This window comes from Dysidea avara, chromosome 9 (genome assembly GCF_963678975.1).
Source record: "Dysidea avara chromosome 9, odDysAvar1.4, whole genome shotgun sequence".
NCBI lineage: Eukaryota > Metazoa > Porifera > Demospongiae > Dictyoceratida > Dysideidae > Dysidea > Dysidea avara.
The window spans coordinates 6,812,391-6,833,953 of NC_089280.1; the positions used below are offsets into that span (position 1 = coordinate 6,812,391).

The window sequence follows — 21,563 nt, forward strand, 5'->3', positions numbered from 1 at the left end:
GGGACATCAATACTCCTCATGCTTCTGCCCTCTTATCGATATCATCTCACTGATATCTCGATTATCATCTTATGAAGTATGCTGTCCTAGATGCTGTCGTAAGCCTTGTTATAAATAAAAGGAGGTGTTATAGGCTTATGAAGGAGGGATCATAAGGTAGACTAATGCTTATAGTTATAACGTTGGTATAATAACGTTATAAAGGAGGGGTATTTTTGTTACAAGCGGTGTGCCATATGCACGCTCTGCCTCAGAACTGCCGAGTCAGCTTGCACGTGACAGTGTAGAAACCCCACAGCATATCTATGGTAGTGCAGTGATAGGATAGAATAAAGAGTCAGTTGTGGTCGAGGTTATGGAACGCAAGGTTTTATCATAGATAATAATTATCTATGGTTTTACAGAGTTGTATTTAGCTGGAGGGCGTAGCTACTCACGTGACACAACGATGCAGACGGTTTTTCCCTGTTGCATCATGTATGCATAGCTATAATATCTATGGTGTATGCCCCCACACACTACTAGAATGAAGTAATCGAAACTTGTTTGTGGTACTAGGAATAGTATTCATTGATTTGATGATGTTTGGGGTTTCACGAGGCTTCTTTTTCTCTTTTTTAGTTTATATTCTATTTAATCTGGAAGGTGTTCAGGTGGTCAGTACTCCAAGATGTGAGGGGAGAGCGGAATTGTTTATTGTGTATGACGATAAGCAGATCAACCGAGTTAATGTGAATGGAACTGGTCCATCAGGATCCGTAAGTACGCTTGGTAGAGCTTCTGCGCCAAGTCGGTTGCCGTCCCCGGTTGACGATGAATCACACGCAGGAGAAGACGGCATTTTAATCACGTATGATGACCGTCATGCTTTATTGTTTCCTGCTGGACAACTCGGAAGAAACAATATAGATGTGTTTGATATGGACACTGAGACCTGGAATACAATTGATGTCTACTGTCGACCAGTGGGCGTGGCTTACCGAGGAGACGAAATAGTTGGATTCTGTGCAGTGAACGACAGTGTGCCGATCCCTTGCGTGTCTTACTTTAAAGTCTCCATGCGTGATGGAGTATGGACTGATATTTCAAGACGTGGTTTGTGTAGTTACAGCTTGTCTACAACTAATCTGACCAACCCAGTGATCTTACAGTATGTCAGTCAGATTGGGCATTCAGTGAAACTGTACATTGCTGAACAAGGGACCAGCACATTACATGAAATAGACCTGGGTGAACAGGAATCTGAAACGTATGATTATGGAGACCACGATCTGAAGATTGACCGTCTTGTGCCAGCAATTGCTAACAATGGATCCTTTATTGGAATTCGAATAGAATTATCTACTAATGATTTTCTAAATGGAGTTGTCCACTCATACTTTTCATCTACTACACAAAGTTTTTCACAAAGTGTTATTTCAACTGAAACAGTTGCATTTAACTCGTACAATCTTACCTACCTCGTATCCTTTACTGCTAACCTCAGAACATTGATCGTATTCGAAGGTGGGACAACAAGACAATACTCACTAGTCAGTACTGTAGATGATCCTAGTAAATGCAAGAACATGATTGGACCAGATACTCATTATTTAATCTGTCTTGCACAAGGTAGCCATGGTGTTATGCTTATTAATGTTACCAAATTCCATTCAGATGAGGAAAACATTAGCCAAATCGTACCAACTGGCAATATACAAGTCATCCATATAGAAGTAATGAATGATAAAATGTTTCACTTGCTTAACAGGCAGCAGGAAATTACATTTTATGTCATTGTGGGACCACACGTCGTACCACTAGAAACACTAACAGTTCGCAATACAGGGTTCAGGATTATCAACTCTGCTAGTAACATAAGTTGTGTTGACCATATGCATGGTTCAATCAGTGAATCAAACAGTGATAGTGGCTGGGAAACTGCAGGTTTAATAGTTGGTAGTGTTGTGGTAACTGCAATAGTTGCTGTTAGTGTTATAATTATTCTTTGTGTCTACTATTTTATTGCAAAGCACTGTAAAGCTACTCAAGATCCAAGTCCATGCATAGCTCAGCCTACAAAAGTACCTGTTGCAGATGGAAAACGGGATATTGAAAGTGATAATCTACAACAACCAGCTGCAAATAATGAACCCCTACAATTGGTGAATTTTAATGAAGAACCCTCAGCACAAGGTTTCAGGCAACAACATAATAACACTACAGAATTACCTGAAGACTTTCCAGAAACTTTTCAACTCATGGATCCAGTACAGGCTTCAGACAATGATACATCTATACCTCCACCAACTTCAACTAGACCAAAGCCTGATGGACAACTTTAATGAGCACAAACCATTAATTAGATTTAATTTTTAAATGTATATAGTATATATTACCGTAAATGTATTATTATGTACATGCTATAAAGTTTGTGTCTTATGTAGTACAGTGTACGAAGCACAAGCAACATGTGAAACATGGAAGGCTGAGGGTACCACAAGAGCCCCTCTTACTGCCTATGCTTTGTCTTAAAGGTTGTGGGATGATTGAATGTATACTGAATAAAGTATAGCGATCAGAAAAGGCTATATAGTGGGGCTCCAGGCTGTGGGTTTATATTAATACCAAGTGAAAAGTGCTTTTAGGGTTTCCAAAAAAAATTCTAACTATTTTGCTAACTGCCCCATACAATGTTCACAGTATTATAATTTCATTAATGCTCTATTAGTGTAGCTGTTTCACTATATCCATATACCAACTACTCTATTTGTGGTACAGAATTAAACTTTGTGCAGCTATATTAATGCAGGTATATTTAATGTGTGCATGCACGCCTATACTTAGTACTGGACTGATGGCATAAATGGCACACGAAAAGATTGCTAGAAAGCTGCAAACAAGAAATATATAGCAAAATTAATGATACATTGCAACACATCAACATGTAGCTTTAATAACTGAATCCATGCATGATGTATCTTGGCATGGAGAATACCATACTTTCTGCTGGTTATATAGTTATTAGAAAACTGTGGCAATATAACAAGGTTTCATATACCTACTGGCCATTTCATAATACAAACACCTACTCTGAGACTGCAACGCATGAATAAGCATGCAGACTATTGAGCACTTTGTAAAGTTCATTGTTAACTGGTAGCTATAGCCCAATGGCAGATCCAGGATGGGGCATTTGGGGCAAATGCCTGTGTGTGGAAGAGCCCTACTTCTTTTGATAACACCTTGTCAGGCCAAATCAATTTATATAACTCATGAAGAATGCACCATTTACTGCAAACTCGCTTGAAACACAGCTGTCAAACTGTCACTCACCACCTTCGTATGTTCTAAGTGCCTCTAAAATAATTATAGTGGTGCTGGTGTTTAATACTTCATAATGAAGCCTTCAAACAGCTCTAAAACTTCATAACCAACTGCAAAGACTAGTGACAAAAAATAAGGAGTGATCGTTGCTGTTTTAAAAAATCAATTAATTAACTATACCTGAAACAGACAAGGCCAGAGGAGGTTGGCCATGCATCATAATCCTATGACACTAAATTATGCAACCAAGCATTGTTCTATGTGTTAAGGCTTGTTTTAGCAGCTAGGAAAGCAGCGCATTGTACTGAGAAGGCTTGTAATACAACTGGGACGCTCTGGTATGGATATACAATCCGTCCTCTGTGAAGGTTGAATTAGTTCAACCTTTCCTTTGATATTACAAGATGAATGATGACACATGACCAACCTCCTCTGAGACAAGGCAAAGTGCCTTTGAGTCCATGGACCTCAGAGTGGTTGTTTTTGTGAAATATTTCATGTAAAATACTTAATTAGTTTATAGTGCTATAATGTATTAAACGATATGTTACTGACTACTGAAAACAAACTACACCAAGTAGCTATAGAGAGCAATTCCCAAGTTCTTGATGGGAAGACAGTGCCTAATTCCAATTGGGCAATTGCATAGCTAGTAGCTATGGGTACACCACGAATTCAAATATATCATATCTTAATTTTATATTATTTGTAGGCATGAATGTCCGTATGATGACATTTTTAAATCTCAGCCATTTAAGTCTTGTACCCATGCAGACCACTTTGGCAGTAGAGGATCTGGGAGCACATGCTCCCCCCTTCCAAAATAATTGCAAGCAATTGAAAACTTTAAACAATATCAAATAGAGCAGTCAGTCAAATACTCTATACTGAATAGAACAGTCACCACATGCAACACTTAAGAATCCATCAATGGGCACAACTAGAATTATAGATTGATCCTTTGTATGACAATTGGTTAATATTACTGAACTACTTATGACTGTTACATTACTGATCCCTATAACTCTTGATCAATACAGACTACAGACTACAGAAAGCCTATTTGTGCAGAAAACTCAAAATTTCAGTCAGTCCTGCATGAAATATATAAGTAGCTTTAGCTTCTGGGGGGAAACCCCCCCCCCCCCCCTCAACTCCATACGTTTACAATCCTAGTAGTACATCCCCCTTGATCCACCCATATTTGGGTGAGGGAAAAAGATTCAAAATGAAAGGGCCATTGAATTAATGCCAGTCATATCTCATGATTACGCTATATTGTTTAAAGATTGGATTGTCAAAGTAAGGCCAGGCAAACTTGATTACTTGTTTCTCATCCACAAAAAATCAGATTTTCAGGAGGTCATTTTTCATTATTCATTGTTAAAGAAAATACTCCAAATCAAGTTGTCTGTTACAATAGAGTTTAGCTTATGCCTTTTAAGAACTAGTACTGAGGTGCAAGTGACATTTGCAGTGCTGTAAAATGATAGCTAGCCTTCTTAGCATCAAAATAAGTGTGCACATGATTGGTAACAGCAATATTAAAATTAGAGGCGGTGGGGTATAAAGGGATGCGGGTGAGGATGAGAAACAATCAAGTTTGCCTGGCCTATGATCACAGATAACTGAGACACCCATACAGTGTCTATTATCAAGGGTACATAACAAAATAATGTGTACTCTAGCTATTATCTATTGTTATTTTAATGTGCCGTGAAAAACCTCTAACAAGAGTAGCTATAAAAGTACAGAAAATTAGTTTGGTAAATTAAATAGTCAAATCTAGTCCAGTTTAAACTGTTCCAGTGTTGTGCATGATACAATATCATCACTTAATGAGTTCCAAATTTTACTATGCTCAGACATTAACTCCTACGGTTAGCCACGTGAGGTAACATGTTATTGTTATTTTGCTCAGTAAAGTCTATACAATCACACCTACCTCAGTTTAAGATTACTGTCATGCAAGATCTCAACCACTTCTACGCCAGACTACGGTAGCTCCCAGCATGCTTGTGAAACTGAAAAACGCAGTGACCTTTGATCACTGTACATGAACAGTCCTGATGCAACATACCACAAATTTATAAGTTACTATTTACGAGTCTCGTTATGTGCAGACTTTAACATAGGCGCGCTCCTACTCACGTGAGTTGAGTACCTCATGCTCAACCGTGTTTCTCTGCGTAACAAAACATAACGAATGGCCTTTTGGTGATTATGTTTTAACCATGGACAGGACGGGTATCTAGATCACAAGATGGTATATATCTGTTTACCAGATAGCGCTGAGCTGGCTTGATAGCTTCAATATGGAAGGTACATAACTGGTTCATGTCACTGGCACAGTATATGTGTACACTAAGCATAGTCTCATATATGTGTAGGGCTGAGGCAATCATTTTCTGAGTTGTTTAACTCCAATGTAGTGTTAGCAGCTATTCTGTCCCCTAAGGAAGAGTAAATTAAAATATTGTCCTAAGTACTACAGTGTCACACTCAATCAGGTCAGGCAGTGGTGGGGAATTGCAATAGTCATTAGACAATTCTGCTTACATGCATATGCCTCTATGTCACGGATGACTTAGGTAGAAATGAGTTGAGTAATCAGAAGTATGTGGGATGTGACAATGTGTGTCCACTCTCTACACACATACAATTAAGCGTATAACTTACACTATTATAACCTAATTGAGTACACTTGATCGTTTCTTTGTATTGTACTATACACACTACACATATTCAACTATGGCGATCTAAGAACTGCTTATCCTGGTATCGCCTTTTAAAAATTTCCTTGATTCACATGATCATATGTGTACAGGCTTCGTCACTTCAACTGTCAGTATGAATGTCTGACCGTTCCGCAAAGTTTACATATCAAACATGGAAAGCCTCACACCTCCATAATGCTGTTTAGCATCTGTCTAGTTAATAGTGTTGTTTGTTTGTGTGTGTGTGTGTGTGTGTGTGTGTGTGTGTGTGTGTGTGTGTGTGTGTGTGTGTGTGTGTGTGTGTGTGTGTGTGTGTGTGTGTGTGTGTGTGTGTGTGTGTGTGTGTGTGTGTGTGTGTGTGTGTGTGTGTGTGTGTTCAAGTTTGCATGTGGGTCCATGCCAGGGTTGAAACCAGGTCGGGTCATCTGTACTTATACAATATTTGAGTTTAACTTGGACCAGATTACATGTAAAATGAATTATTTTGTTGGATGATGTAGAAGTATATTAACACACACCATAGCCTCGTCCCAGCTTTACCACATCCACTGATCACGAGTATACATGGAGTCATGCCCATTTTGTGTATTGCAATGTGTAGGAGTGCTCACACCATGCAGTGGCTACCAATTACAATGTGTCATTTGTGAACAAATTGACCTGCCTAATGTAGCCATACTACGAATGTTGGCTTTGGTATTTGCCATAATATGAGTTGTTGTCTATCTAATGTTGTATTGACTTGTTTCTTTGCTAAGAAAATATGGAAAGTTAGCACCTTTATGGTTTCCTGATAATATATGAACACATTGACCCTATTAAACAGGTGGTATTAGGTTGGTCACATTCAAGTTGGCTGGTGACTTTGTTGCATAAAGTGTCAATAGGTCATAGAGATCATCTTCCAAATTTTACCTACCGACACACGACACACACACATACAAACAAGTTTTACTCTTGTTTCACTGTTAACAAATTGCTGAGTCTTGTCTTGGAGTTTTTGTGGTTGATGACATTATGAGACCAATCCAATTACCCTCAGGCTACAAGAAATGACTGCACACAATAAAGTGAGTAAGTAACTGTTGTCTCAGTTACTTAGTGATGTAGTAGAAATACTTTATTGTGTTAAGAGTGTTATGTTTTTCTCTAGCCAATAATAGCAACTGGTGCCAGAAATGAAGCTCCCAAGAAAGATAACTGTCATCATGGCGAAGACACCATTGCTGTATCAATTGTACGTAAATCAACAGTTGTAGTTGTTACGTGTTATAGTTTAAATGGTTGCGAAATAAAATAATTTTTTCTTCTATGATACAAATAGAACTTCATGCGCATGCATTAGGGCTGGGAGATAATTTAGATAAAAAGATATCTGGATACCTAAATCACCTATTGTAAATTAGATAATGATTTTCATTATCAAGATAATAGTAAATCTCCATAATCTAATGTATATCAACCACAGTCAGATGAAAAACCTTTGGCAAGGTATCGAATTAATAGGAACAGGTAATTTTCTGACTTGACAAGGACTTTATGTCAACAAATATGTAAAACTGTGCTAATATTACATTATTATCGAGATAATATCGATTATTGAGATAAAATGGTTGTCACTTATCGAGATACAGGTTTTACTATTATCGCACAGCCCTACCATGCATGCTTTACACGAATGTTACAGAGTTGCTATATGCTGGCTTGTTTGGATCAGATGTGAAATAATATCCATTGTAGTGTTTGAAAAGTTGGCTTAGACGCAACGTTGCATTCTCATGATGCCAACGTGAAGCTTCAGGTTGTAAATAAAGTGACATATTTATACTGTAAGTTGAACTCACTAATAATGACCATGTCAAGTAGGTCCAAAACAAACAGACGGTATCCCTCAGTATAGGACAGTAACCTTGGTTGAGGACAGGATTGATTATTCATTAGTTGGTCAAGTGATTAATTGAATATACTGTAATGTTAACCAGGAAGTCTTACTAAAAGACTTTTCGTCCCTATTATTTTAAGTGGCGGGACTCGTCAGCTGGTAACCACTTTAAACCTGAAACAAATGAACATACTCAAGAACTAAGTCAGCCTACTCCAACAGTTGGATAGCAACTGGGACTTGACAGACCACCCAATCCTCGAGTCAATCCAGAGACCCCTGGTGGATGTGTTGACCTCCTACATATATAGAAATAGAACAAAAACTACAATCTTCAACATAATTCCAACCTTCCTCACCAACATCAGGAGTATCACCAGTACAAAAACTAACACCATAACAAATCACATTATGGAATTATAGAACTTTTGTCTGTGTACATACAACCTACAAGTCAAGTTTACATTACCATAGTAACATTTAGTTCCTCTCCAAAAGTATTTCCATACCACCTTAGTTTCTTTCCAACATGTTGGAAGGGCCTGTCCAATTATTAGAGAAAGAAGGCAATATAACACAAGTATTTCCCAATATATTCCTAGGAAAAATAAGGAAGACTCAAAGTAACTTACTTTAATCTAAATATACGATTCAAATCATACAGTATCTTGCATATGCACACAGTTCAATACACTAAGAATATGCTTCACATGCACACAGTTCACTAAAACATCACACACACACACACACACCCACCCACACACACACACACACACACACCCACACACACACCCACACACATACACACACACACTCTGCATATCCTCTCCTATTATAGATTATACATCACTCACAGTAACTTTCTAGTTTTTACAGCTTTGTCATTATTCTGAAATTTTTTGTCAAATTTAATGCATGCACATACACACATTTCAATACTTACCAATCCCTTGTTGTGATGCTCACTATGCGAGACAATCTCCAAAGTGTCCGAGGCAAAACTTGCTGCCTGGATCAAGCATAGAAACCAGGATTGAGGTTCCCAGTGGTACGGAATTGACAGAATGTATTGTACCAATGTTTTAATCCTCTAATACCAGATAATAGGAGGTTACCACCTCTTATTTGGTGGTTAATGGTACTCCCTGACTGTAAAAGAGAGAGAGGAACCATTATTGAAATAAAATACAAATAATAATAATAAAACGTATGTCACATAAGCATACTTAACATACTACATATGACACGACAACAAGGCAATAGATGGTGCTATACTATCTATGACAAGACCCTTACCATACCCGGATGACACAGATGACCTTTGTTATCACTTGTTAGGAGGTACCCAATGCGCATGCCATCGACAATGTATGATACCCAGTTGGCTGCCAAAAATTTTTACTGTTACTTTTTTTGACTGTTCACACACTAACATTTGACAGCAAAATAATACATTTGGTATTGAATGCCACACATTAGCATTAGCTTAGCATTAGCTTTACAAATTAATACATTGGTTACCATTTGATAGTCAGTGACTTTGTCTAACCATTGATAGGTAATGTCATAATTAAATATATGTCAGGTAACAACACACACTGACATTCGATAGATAAAGCTTCTGGTAAGCATTTCATAATTCACTACACACCTTATCTTTAGCTTAACAACAACACTTGTTACCATTTGATAGACAGTAAACTTACTAAAAATGTGTCATATAGTAGGTAACAACAGACACTAACATTTGATAGCAAATACCACAGGTAAACATTTGATTATTAACAATTTAACATCAGTTCACCACCTCACAATCCATGCTGGTCTCCTTCTTTGCAAAGAGAAGAGCAAACAAAGTTTTCAACCACCTTGTATGGTTGGTGAATTTGCTAGTATGCAGTAATTGCAATGTAACATAGACACTTTAGGACCAACCACCAATAGTGTATTTTGGGCCAGGTTATGAACTAGTATATCTCTACATTATGAAGTTGTATACTATTCAATAAAATATTTCTACTAAGTAACTGAAAAAACACTTACTTTATTGTCTGCAGTCATTTCTTGTAGCCCGAGGGTAATTGGATTGGTCTCATAATGCCATCAACCACAAAAACTCCAAGACAAGACTCAGCAATCTGTTGACAGTGAAACCTGCTCAAATATGCATGTACGCGTACGTGAGTTGGTTCTCGTGTGTGTAGTGTAGAGCAGTGTGTTGTGTGTGTAGTGTAGAGCAGTGTAGTGTGTGTTGTGTGTGTGTGTTGTGTGTATGTCAGTAGGTAAAATTTGGAAGATGATCTCTATGACCTATTGGCAACAAAGTCACCAGCCAACTTGAATGTGACCAACCAAATACCACCTGTTTAATAAGGTCAATGTGTTCAGGAAACCATAAAGGTGCTAACTTTCCATATTTCCTTAGCAAAGAAACAAGTCAACATTGACAGGCAACAACATGCTATAACATTAGATAGACAACAACTCGTATTATGGCAAACACCAAAACCAACATTTGTAGTACCCGACCTAGTTTCAACCCTTGCATCAGAACTCAAAATAACGAAAAAGTTATGCACTGCAGTGATTGCAAATAAAATTAAAAATAATAAAAATCCCTGCAGTTGCTGACTATTGATCTGCAGTGCTACAACATACATATTGAGGGATGCAGCCAGGTTGGCATACACCAGTGTGTAGATAGATGCCATACTAGGGTGTCTAAAAGCATGCTGCCATGAAAATTAGATCCTCTGAAATTGAATCAAAAAGTGATTTCAGCTGAAAACTGTTAACATTTGATTGCCAATACTATGACACATGAATATTATTTCACATGCTAGGCAGTAACTATCGACCATAGCAAATATTGGTCAGCTGTAGGAGGGATTTGAACGGAAACTGCAGACTGCCAACTGTCATTTGAACTCTGTGGACCCACATAAACATAGCAGTCACCCCGAACTTGAACACGCACGCACGCACATACACACACACATGCACACACACACACGCACGCACACACACAAACACTATTAACTAGACAGATGCTAAACAGCATCATGGAGGTGTGAGGCTTTCCATGTTTGATATATAAACTTTGTGGAACGGTCAGACATTCATACTGACAGTTGAAGTGATGAAGCCTGTACACATACAATCATGTGAATCAAGGAAATTTTTAAAAGGCAATACCAGTAATTCTTTGATCGCCATAGTTGAATATGTGCAGTGTGTATAGTACAATACAAAGAAACGATCAAGTGTACTCAATTAGGTTATAATAGTGTAAGGTGTATGATTGATTTTACATGTGTAGAAAGTGGACACACATTGTCACACCCCACATACTTCTTCTGATTGGGCCGTGGACATTCAACTTATTTCTACCTAAGTCATCCTCAACATAGAGGTACATGGACGTAAGCAGAATTGTCTAATAACAATACAATAATGTCAAGAAAAGATAATAATAATATAAATCAATAATAAACACTCAAACCTCGGCTCAAACAGTGGACAGAGAGGCAAACTCTGCCCAATCCTAAGATGAAGGAATTGTTGCCACTACAGAAGTAGCGTTGCCAAGTTGTACATCAGTGGCAACCTTCTGAACCAAAAATTGGGTGGCCCTATTATCACCAGACTGTTCCATTACCCGGGGAACCTATCCACTTCACTAATGAGCATGTACATAATCCCCAAGCACCCAGGGTCTCAACACATAGAGGGGAGAAGTGAAATGATGGAGTCAGAGAAGAATACTTTCTGAACTTATCTGACTCTGCAGAGTTTGCCAGCCAGCTGGCACCACTAGCAGAAGTAGATAAATTAGATGGAGCCAGGGTGTCTGCACAGGTAAAGTCCCAGAGACAGGGTAAGCTCTGTGACCAAGGAATCAATGACATACCATCTGGCCTCTTACCATCATCACAACACACACTGACTGGCTCTAATGACTATTGCAATTCCCCACCACTGCCTGACCTGGGTAGGTTGAGTGTGACACTGCATTACTTAGGACATTATTTTAATTTACTCTTAGGGGACAGAATTGCTGCTAACACTACATTGGAGTTAAACAACTCAGAAAATGATTGCCTCAGCCCTACACATATATGAGACTATGCTTAGTGTACACATATACTGTGCCAGTGACATGAACCAGTTATGTACCTTCCATATTGAAGCTATCAAGCCAGCTCAGCGCTATCTGGTAAACAGTGTTGGGAGTAACGCGTTACGTAATATTATTACTTTTGTGGTAACAAAGTAATATAACGAAATACGCTATAAAAACAGGTAATATAACGCAAGATACTTTACTTACAAATGTAACGCGTTACCTAAGTAATATAGTTACTGTAACGAATCTAATATTACGTAACATTATTACTACAAGTAACGAAGTTACTAATCTCGTTAGTAATCCGCTGAGTAACGCCTAACCACAACGAAGTAACGCGGCCTACTGAATGAAGCTTATTCACTAGCTTCTTACTTATAACCAAGATTTGCACATTGTCCAACAACACAATCATGTCACGTGATAAGGTGGTAGTTTCACACGTGACAGCTTAAGGCTGTGGACACAAAGTAATATAATATGTAATATTATTACAGTTACTTTACTTTATGGGTAATATGTAACTGTAACTAAATAGTTCTGTTGCAAGTAATATGTAACTAGTTACTTTTACAAAGTAACTTGCCCAACACTGCTGGTAAACAGATATATACCATCTTGTGATCTAGATACCTGTCCTGGCCATGGTTAAAACATAATCACCAAAAGGTTATTCGTTATTATATTATTTTGTTACGCAGAGAAGCACGGTTAAGCATGAAGTACTCAACTCACGTGAGTAGGGGCGTGTCCATGTTAAAGTCTGCACATAACGAGATTCATTATGAGTTATTTACTGTCTCACGTGCATATGCCAGACGGTTGCGGCATATTTTATGATGACTACTATGTCTCGGCCCAGAGTCTCGGCCTCTCACAGCTAGGCGCTTATAATTATCAATCGATAAGCGCCGCGTGAAGAAAACAGCACTGATAACAGTAACCCCTCATCACCACGGAATGATAATAACAGAACTGTAATTACACACGGGCCCACCTGATCCTCAAATATTCCATGAAAAATCCAACACCACTCCACGGATGACAAGCGAGCTGTAGTAATCTCACCCCAGTGGTTGACGCCAGCATTGACATGCATAAGTAGAGAAAAAGAGGAACAATAACATTGAGCTAGTTATCCAACCAACTAGCTAACTATTCAACCTTAAGCACAAGAATAACAACTATTGGAGGCATACAAATTACAACATGTGACACTGACACACACACACACACACACACACACACACACTTACGTACGTACATTCCATTCAAGTAGCTACAGTGTATAGACACCATAGGATCAGACCATAATTTTTTAAAGCCACAACTGATACATTCCTGAATAATGCAGAAGAAAAAACTTACAAATTCACTAATGTGCATGTACAAAAAAATACAAACTGATTTAACTTGTTTTAACTGAGTGAAAGATTGTAATGGACAGAGTCAGATCAAGACCAACAGCCAGGATGAGGATGTCTCTGACAACGACATAGAGGTCCAGCCTGTTACAACTGGCACGCCAGCTGCCACTAACGACCTGATGTCATCATCCCTTGGAGGGAGAAGGTCACTGATACATAATGGTGGAGCCTCTTCATCAGCAGCAGCCATTGCTACTGCTGTCACCAGCCCCACATTGGATACAGCCACTCCTACAACATCATCAAACGGCAGCAGCAGTTGTGAGAATGGCAGAGATGATCATGATCATGATCATGATCTATTATTAACACAACTCATTGCTGATGAGCAGCCAACAACCAACTCAACATCTACTGAACAAGAGAACCAGCTCCAGCTGGAGAAAGAACTAGTGAAAATTAGATTTCAACTAGCCAGGTCAACAAGCCTAGGAGACATACAGTAGTGAGGCAATCAGGATGGCACTGGCCCCTGGCAGTGTACCACCTGGAAAAATTGAGCCAAATATCATGTACAAAGACGACAGGGAATTCACCCCCAAGTGGATACAAAAACTGACTACGGCTGAACAAGAACTAGCCGCAACTATTATGGAGCATCTAACCAAACTAATCAAAAATGTGATAGTCACATCAGGAAGCTCACCAGTGAATCCCTGGCCACAATGAAGAGACTTGATCCAGCCATGCCATCACCCACTTCAGGGAGACACTGACTATGGCCAATGAGAAAAGACTAAAGTAAAATAGAGACATAAAAAAGAGGTAACTACAGTCGAACAGAACAACAGGTGGCACCCCACCCCCCAAAAAGCACAGGCCGGATGAGGAAGGCCATCAACATTTTGCACTATCATAATGTATTTGTACAATTAATTTTCACTGTAATGTAATACCTAATGTCCGCACAATTATTTGCTAAATTCATAACTAATAATTATTAATTGTGAACTTCTAAACACCGGTATATATCCAAAATAATTTGGGACATATCTTCAAATACTTGGAAATACGATGACCAGTGGAACTCCATTGGAACATAATTCAAAGGCGTCCATATCAGAGAAATGTTAACAATGAACACAAGCTAAAATACTTACAAAGGTCACAAAAGGTTTCATAGCAACCAATCCACATTTCGATGAAAGGACCACTATGTTCAGAGCTTTCCAGCCCCCTCTCCCCCCCCCCCCCCCCCCCCCTTAATCTGTGCTACGGTAACCAAGCCAAGGGTGATTCCAGTGAAAGGCCTATGGAGTGGCTGGTAGTGCACTTCCAAAAAAAGCCCTAATACAACTTATCTTCACCAGGATCTTAATAAATATTACAATAGGATCACAATACTACTACCCTATACATTTAAATTCTACTACCCGTGCGTTGAGCCTGTACACGTAAATCCTTCTGGAACAGTACTTGGGGCTGTCTAAGAGTCATAGATATAGAGGCAGTGGTACTTGTAATTATAATGAACAAAGCACACTAGGCCCCATTTAACAGTTGAGTAAACCACAGCAATGTGATAAGTTTCTTGTTTAAGGAAGCAACAAATTGGAAATTGCAGAAACCTTTCGATATTTAACCACTGGTCTATGCTGCCTCTATCTCACACACATGCACCCACCCACCCACCCACACCCACCCCACCCCCCCCCCCCCCCCACACACACACACCCACCCACCACACCACGCACACGCACACGCACACCACACTACACAAAGCAAAGTTGGCTGCCATGCTGGCATGGTCATGCCTACCCAGAGTGAATTACTCAGGCACTAGTAGTCAATGCTGGCATATCCTCCAGGGGATTGCAGGAGGCTATGCCATGTCTCACAAGTGAAGGTGTGTACATGAAGTCCCACCTTGGCCTTCACCTGTATGTGAGGCATGAACAGTTGGTATTTGTTTCCCCAGGTACCCATTGATGTTACAGCTGGGTAAGCTACTTCTCCAGTTGACACCAGGTCCCCTGTTATACAGTTGGATATACTGGAGCAATGTGAGTTAACTTTCTTGCTTAAGGAAACAACAACAGAAACTGGGCATAACCAAGCAATGAACCTGCAACCTTTTGATTACACGCATGCACGCGCGCATGCATGCATGCGCGCACACCCTGAATGGCCTGTCAGTTGACAATAGCTGTGTAATGGATCTGAAGAACTGGACCTGGCACAACCATAACCTGACACAACATCAGTGGTGCAGGACGAGATACCTTGCAATGGAAAAGTTTGCCACACCCACAGTGGAACTCCCACACACATGTCTAACAGGGGGTAGGACATGATGTCATAACGTATGTGATTTCAGTGAAAAGTTACATAATTTAATTGAATTCTGATGATAATTATATAACGGAAAACTAATGTACCAAGCTTCTAGCATCATTGTAGACGCTGAGGTCGATTACATTAACTCTTAACGGTAACTAGTATAATGAGCAATTACACAAGTCTGAATGATGTGCTATTGCAAAACTCACCATAAGATCACTGGAGCTTGATAAAGCTCAGTAGATAAAACAATTTCTACATTAGTGAATTATCATTTTTGACAATTACAATACTAAACTTTAAGGTGAACTAGAACTACATTCTATTGACAAAATGTACAGTACAGCCCACATCACGCAATTATCATGACGTCATGTCCTACCTCCTGCATATCCAATACCCAGATTATGCAAAAAATATATAGTCCAGCCACTCAGCACGTAGACTTTACAAATAGAGTGTACAGGTGCTGAGTGCATATTCAAATTAACTTGGCCATTTGTTAATTCTCTAAAGTGACAATTGGCTTGTTGTGGGTGAACTGATCAACTGACATTTGGATCAGTATTTCATAAATGGCTCAGACCACGGAGTGGTTGCCAGCTATTTGGAATTATATGAAGAAGGTGAAGTTGAGCATATCAACGGTGTTTGGCCAGTTCTCTCAGTTGAACAGCTTTTCACAGTAAAAATTATCCTCCGGATAAAATAAAAACCCACAATCGAACCACCCACTTCAGCCTTTTGAATAGCTGCAACCATTCCCCACGGGATGGGTGGGTGGGACCGTTGACATGCTCAACTTCACCTTCTTCATATAATTCCAAATAGCTGGCAACCACTCCGTGGTCTGAGCCATTTATGAATTATAATTCAGAAGGCTCAGTCTCACATATCAATGGTGTTGTTTGTAGCTGGTTGACTGAGCACCACTCTGCTGAATGATGGGTTGTCTGTCGGTCTATAGTAAAATCGTTGAAAAGTTGACTCAGAACTCCAATCTGAGGTGGAAATCCCTGCTGATGCCGCTGCAGACGAGGAGGCTCCTCTGACAGAGTGAGCACCAAATATTGAAGTATTAATGCCTGAAACTTCCAGTAAGGACTTGAGCCATCTAGCCACAGTACTTGAAGACACCGCCTTATGTGGCTTGATGATTGCTACCAACAGTTTGGTTTCCCTTTCCCGAAGGGGTTGTGTTCTACTCTCATATTCCTTCAAGGTTGACACTGGACACAATCTACTCCCTCCAGTAAGAGAGGGAAAAAAGAATTTGTAATCTGTGATGTGGACCTTGACTGCTTGGCCAAGGTGCTTAGATAAAAACAGACTCCGTCTGGCTTGTACACCCGTTTGGATATATCCAGTTTTGACAAATCAGCTGATCTTGATGGGCGAGACAATGCAAGCAGCATTGTCACAGGCGTTTCAAGGACAACATCTGATTGTCCCCTAGTGTGTCAATGTAGTTTAGCACTTTCTGAACATCCCAGGTCTGTGAATAACGTGGCAGTGGAGGTCTGGCATGGAAGACTCCCTTTACAAGCCTGCAGACCAGGGAGTGTTGGCCAACTGTGTAGCCATCGATCTTCTCATGAACTGAGGAAATTGCCAACCGATAGGCATTTACAGAGCTGTATTGGTATCCCTCCTTGTAGAGGTATGCCAGGAAGTTTGCCACCTGGGCTATAGGGCTACGAAAAGGATCTGAACCCCGTTCAGAACACCAGCAGTGCCACTTAGTGAATAGTGAGTCATGGGACTTGTTTGTTTTAATCCTCCAGGAACTAAGCATAAGTTCTGTAGCTTCCTCCGAAAGTTGTTGACCTCTGTACCTCTCCCTGAGATATGCCATACGGCTAGTTGTGGGAGTATCAGCGAGATGTCCCTGTTGACTATTATCTCAGTTTCTGTTGTTATTAGTTTGGGATAATCCACCAACATGTATAGGAGTGTGGGATACCATCTCCACACTGGTGCTACCAGCACTATGTTGGCTTGTTGAGTCTGGACCTGAGAAAGTGTCCGGCCTATCAGATTCCATGATGGGTTGGCATACCTCTTGATGTGGGTCCACACTTGGAGAAATGCGTCTGTTGCTTCTGCAGATGGATCTGGCCGCCAACTGAAGTAGCGTGGGCGCTGGGATGAAGCGTGGGCGCTGGCCGCGAAGTAGCGTGGGCGCTGGCCGCCAACTGAAGTAGCGTGGGCGTGAGCGCTGAATTATTCCAGAAGTCACTTGTTCCAAGTGTTCTTCTGGAATAATTTTCCTTGGCTTGGCCGTCCTCTCTGGGCTCCTCCCCCTCCTTGTGTCGGCTTGCGAGAGTAACCCCCCCGGTTGTTGGGGGGGGGCCTGGTCAAAAAAAACGGCTTGGACGTGCCAAGGGTGGACCTCATTGCCTTCACTTGATCCACATGCTGCTTCGACTTTTGGGCAAACTCCGGTCCAAATAAAGAGGGCGACGCTTCTCCAAAGTTTGAGTCCTCCTCGACCAGTGGGAGCAGTGCCTTATTCATCTGTGAGATGACCTTTGTGCGTCGGAGGTGACTGATTCGAGCACTGGCATTGCCCAGTAGCTTAACTGCATCTGTGGCAGCACTAACAGTTTCCTTTGGGACGTCCTGCTTTGTTTCCAGGATGGCACTAAGTGGGGCAAGGGCATCAAGCACGTGGGATTGAATTGTAGCCAACTCCTTGTCCACAGCCTTGGTTGCTGGTGGTATCTCAGTCTTGAGGTAGCTATCCAGCTGAGGTGTCCGGGATGCTGTCACTTTAGGAAGAGAGTACACATTCCTTACTTTCAGGTGGTCTGCATACTCCAGCCTACTGGTACAGGCTTGTGAGATAATAGACCCCGTCTCCTCAGACACTACGGCTACGTTGGTGGGGGGAGCTTGGTGCCTACCCGGTCCCATGGGCTCAATGTCGGAGTTGTACTCCCACTCAACTACCTCACTGTATTGAGGTGTATCAGGAATGTCCTCCCAGGATCGGGTCCTCTCACGAGTGGGACTCCTTGAGTTTCTGTCATGGCGGCCACGTGTTTCTCCCCGAGGTGGCGATGCCGATCTACTCCGAGATCGCTCAGGTAAGGAGCTGGGGTTCTCTCTCCGAGAGTGTGACCCACCTCTGTGGTCCGAACTACTCCAAGATCGTGACCTCGAGGGTGAGTGACGTCTATGGCGCCGGCGAGACTGCCACTTGCCATGCTTCTTCCACTTCTCCGAGCGATGCTTCAGCTTATTCAAGTCATTCTGTAAGCCGTCGAACTTGTCTGAAAGGTTTTTGACTAGAGACTCTAGTTCAGACATGACCGTTCGAAATTAACTGCGAACACGTGTTTCAGCTAAGAAAAAGGTCAAAGTGGGTGGTTCGATTGTGGGTTTTTATTTTATCCGGAGGATATTTTTTTACTGCGAAAAGCTGTTCAACTGAGAGAACTGGCCAAACACCGTTGATATGTGAGACTGAGCCTTCTGAATTATAATGAACTGTTAGACTAGCTGATTGCAATTAAAGATCACCTTATCATTAAGTGGTCATGCAAAATCACACAACTTCTCAAATGAACTCAACCTACTACACATGTAAGCCCCAGAGAAATGTTGTGTTAGGATGGTAACTGTGAATTCAGAGAAATGTTGTGTTTAGTTGGTAACTGTGAATTGAAAAGAGACGTGTGTTTATTGGAAAGACAGAAAATATCAGCTTGAGAAAAATATGTCATGATGTGTACACTGTACAGTGGAACCTGCTTAATATGGACGCAAATGTGCAGAGGGATACTTTAGGACCTTAACTATGTGTCTGGATTGTGTATGCGTCCTCAAGTGTCCACATTCCTCATCAGTATGAGGCTATATAATATTCAAATACTGGTGTATTTTAGTGGATGGCAGCCATATTGTCTCAACAAGATGTGCCTGTCAAACTTGTTTTTCACACAATACATGTACAGTTGTACACGTACAAAGAAAGCATCTCTTAAAGCTGACATTTGAGAAGGTTAAAGGGTTCGGTTGAACTTTAGTTGGTAAGTTAGAATGTCTGCTAGTAATTGGGTTGTCGTCACATAAAAGTTATAGTGACCATCGAACCACGTATCTGTTTACATGCGTGTCTGCACTAACACGACGCTTCTTCTAACTTGGAACACACAAAGAGCTAGTATGTGTACATGTGTGTGTTGTTATGTCTGTGCAAATCTATCTTGGATAAGGCCATTGTTTTCTCTCACATTTTTAATCGCTACCCACATCCTGTTTTCAACAATGTCTACATCTGACCACAAGCTTTCCTTCTAAGTGTCTATTGGTGTAGTAATGAGATCATTTCAGGTCCTTTTCAGGTAAAGTATTTATATAATCTCTCTGGACTTTTAGCATGGATATTCATATTATCTTCCTGTGATAAATGCCATTCCTGAATGACGCGTTATTGTTTAGGCTGATGGCTATTTCCTGCAGTATGTAAATACTTTACCACAAAATGAAGTTGTACTGTAAGTGGATTAAAATCTCCTTAACAGGTGTACCAGTGCTGCACGCTCTGTATTACCAACCCCAAAATCAATGCACGCTCTGTATTACATGGCATAGTTGCTAAGCCTCAGTGTTGACCACCAAGATGTCAAGGCTGAACATGCTCTGTTCAAAGGTGTAGAAATTGCAGTGGTGTATGTATCTAGTTGGTCAAGGGGTAGTCACTTCCATACCGCCAGTTGATACACTTGCGACCGGGATCAAGAATTTTGATCGTCGAAATTTTGCCTTGATCGCTTGATTACACTTGTAAAAGTGCCTTGATTCTTGATAGTCTACCGTAAAATACTAGTAAATTATCGTGTTGCTAAAGTTAGCTTTGAAAGGTGCTTGATCGTCACTTTTGCGGATGTATTGATCGCTTGATTCATTGTAAAAAAGCCCTTTGATCGCTTGATTAAACCTTGATCCCGGTCATAATGCACCTATCAATGTTATCCCCTACCTACCCCCTCCCGGGCGTAGTGGGGGAAATGGTGGGGATTTGATTTTTTGAAAAATCAAATTCTCCACCCGTTGGGGAACGACTAGTGGTCAAATCTCCATGTAGTATGGCTGTAAGGTACTTTAGGAAACAGGTCAATTCCTTTAGCTTGCAAGTTAAAACAAACGCCTAAAATTTCGAGCGGTCAAATTCCCCACTAGTGGGGCAGAGTTTCAGATCAAAATCCCCCACTAATCCCCTAGTAAGCCCGGGAGGGGGGTAGTGGGGCTTAACATTGATAGGTGCATAAGTGTTTCAACAGACGGTACTGAAGTGACTACCCCTTGTTGGTGTGTGAGTGCACACATTTAATACCTGGCAGTTGATAGTCATATGTCTTCATCCTTGCCTTAATCAACCATTTCACGTGTCAGACAGGTTTCAAATGCCTCTTATTCTTTAAACAGTGCGCAGTAATAAGAACGCAAAAAACGCCTATAGGCGTTTACAGCGTTTCCTGTGTACTGTATAAGGTCATTAATATTTTTTGTGGTCAAGTGATCGCATAACGAAACCCCTAGATGATGACCTCGATGATGACTTTGTCAGGCTTCGGCAAATTATTAATCGTCTTAGTATTTGTGACATCCGAGGTAACGCTAGCGTTAGATGCATCGACAGATACACAGTGCAACGGGAGTGCAGTGTTGGATGCCGTGTACGACAATGTTAACAAGCAGTTTGTGCGGTTGCACATAGAAGCAAGCGCATACAGTGAATACTCGGCGGCAGTAACAGCTTCCACTGCTAGTTCAGCGGCTGAATTGTCTCAAAGGCGATTAGATGCAAATGAAGATAC

At 40.7% G+C, this 21,563-nt stretch overlaps 1 protein-coding gene across 1 annotated transcript; it reads left to right on the forward strand.

Annotated features, from left to right (window-relative positions):
• Nucleotide 1: 1 nt before the first annotated feature.
• LOC136265505 (uncharacterized) lies at nt 2–2,462 on the forward strand. The gene is made up of 2 exons (XM_066060378.1): nt 2–98; nt 622–2,462. The coding sequence occupies exon 2, from the start codon at nt 921–923 to the stop codon at nt 2,322–2,324; it is 1,404 nt and encodes a 467-aa protein (XP_065916450.1). The 5' UTR covers nt 2–98; nt 622–920; the 3' UTR covers nt 2,325–2,462.
• The last annotated feature ends 19,101 nt before the right edge of the window (nt 2,463–21,563 follow it).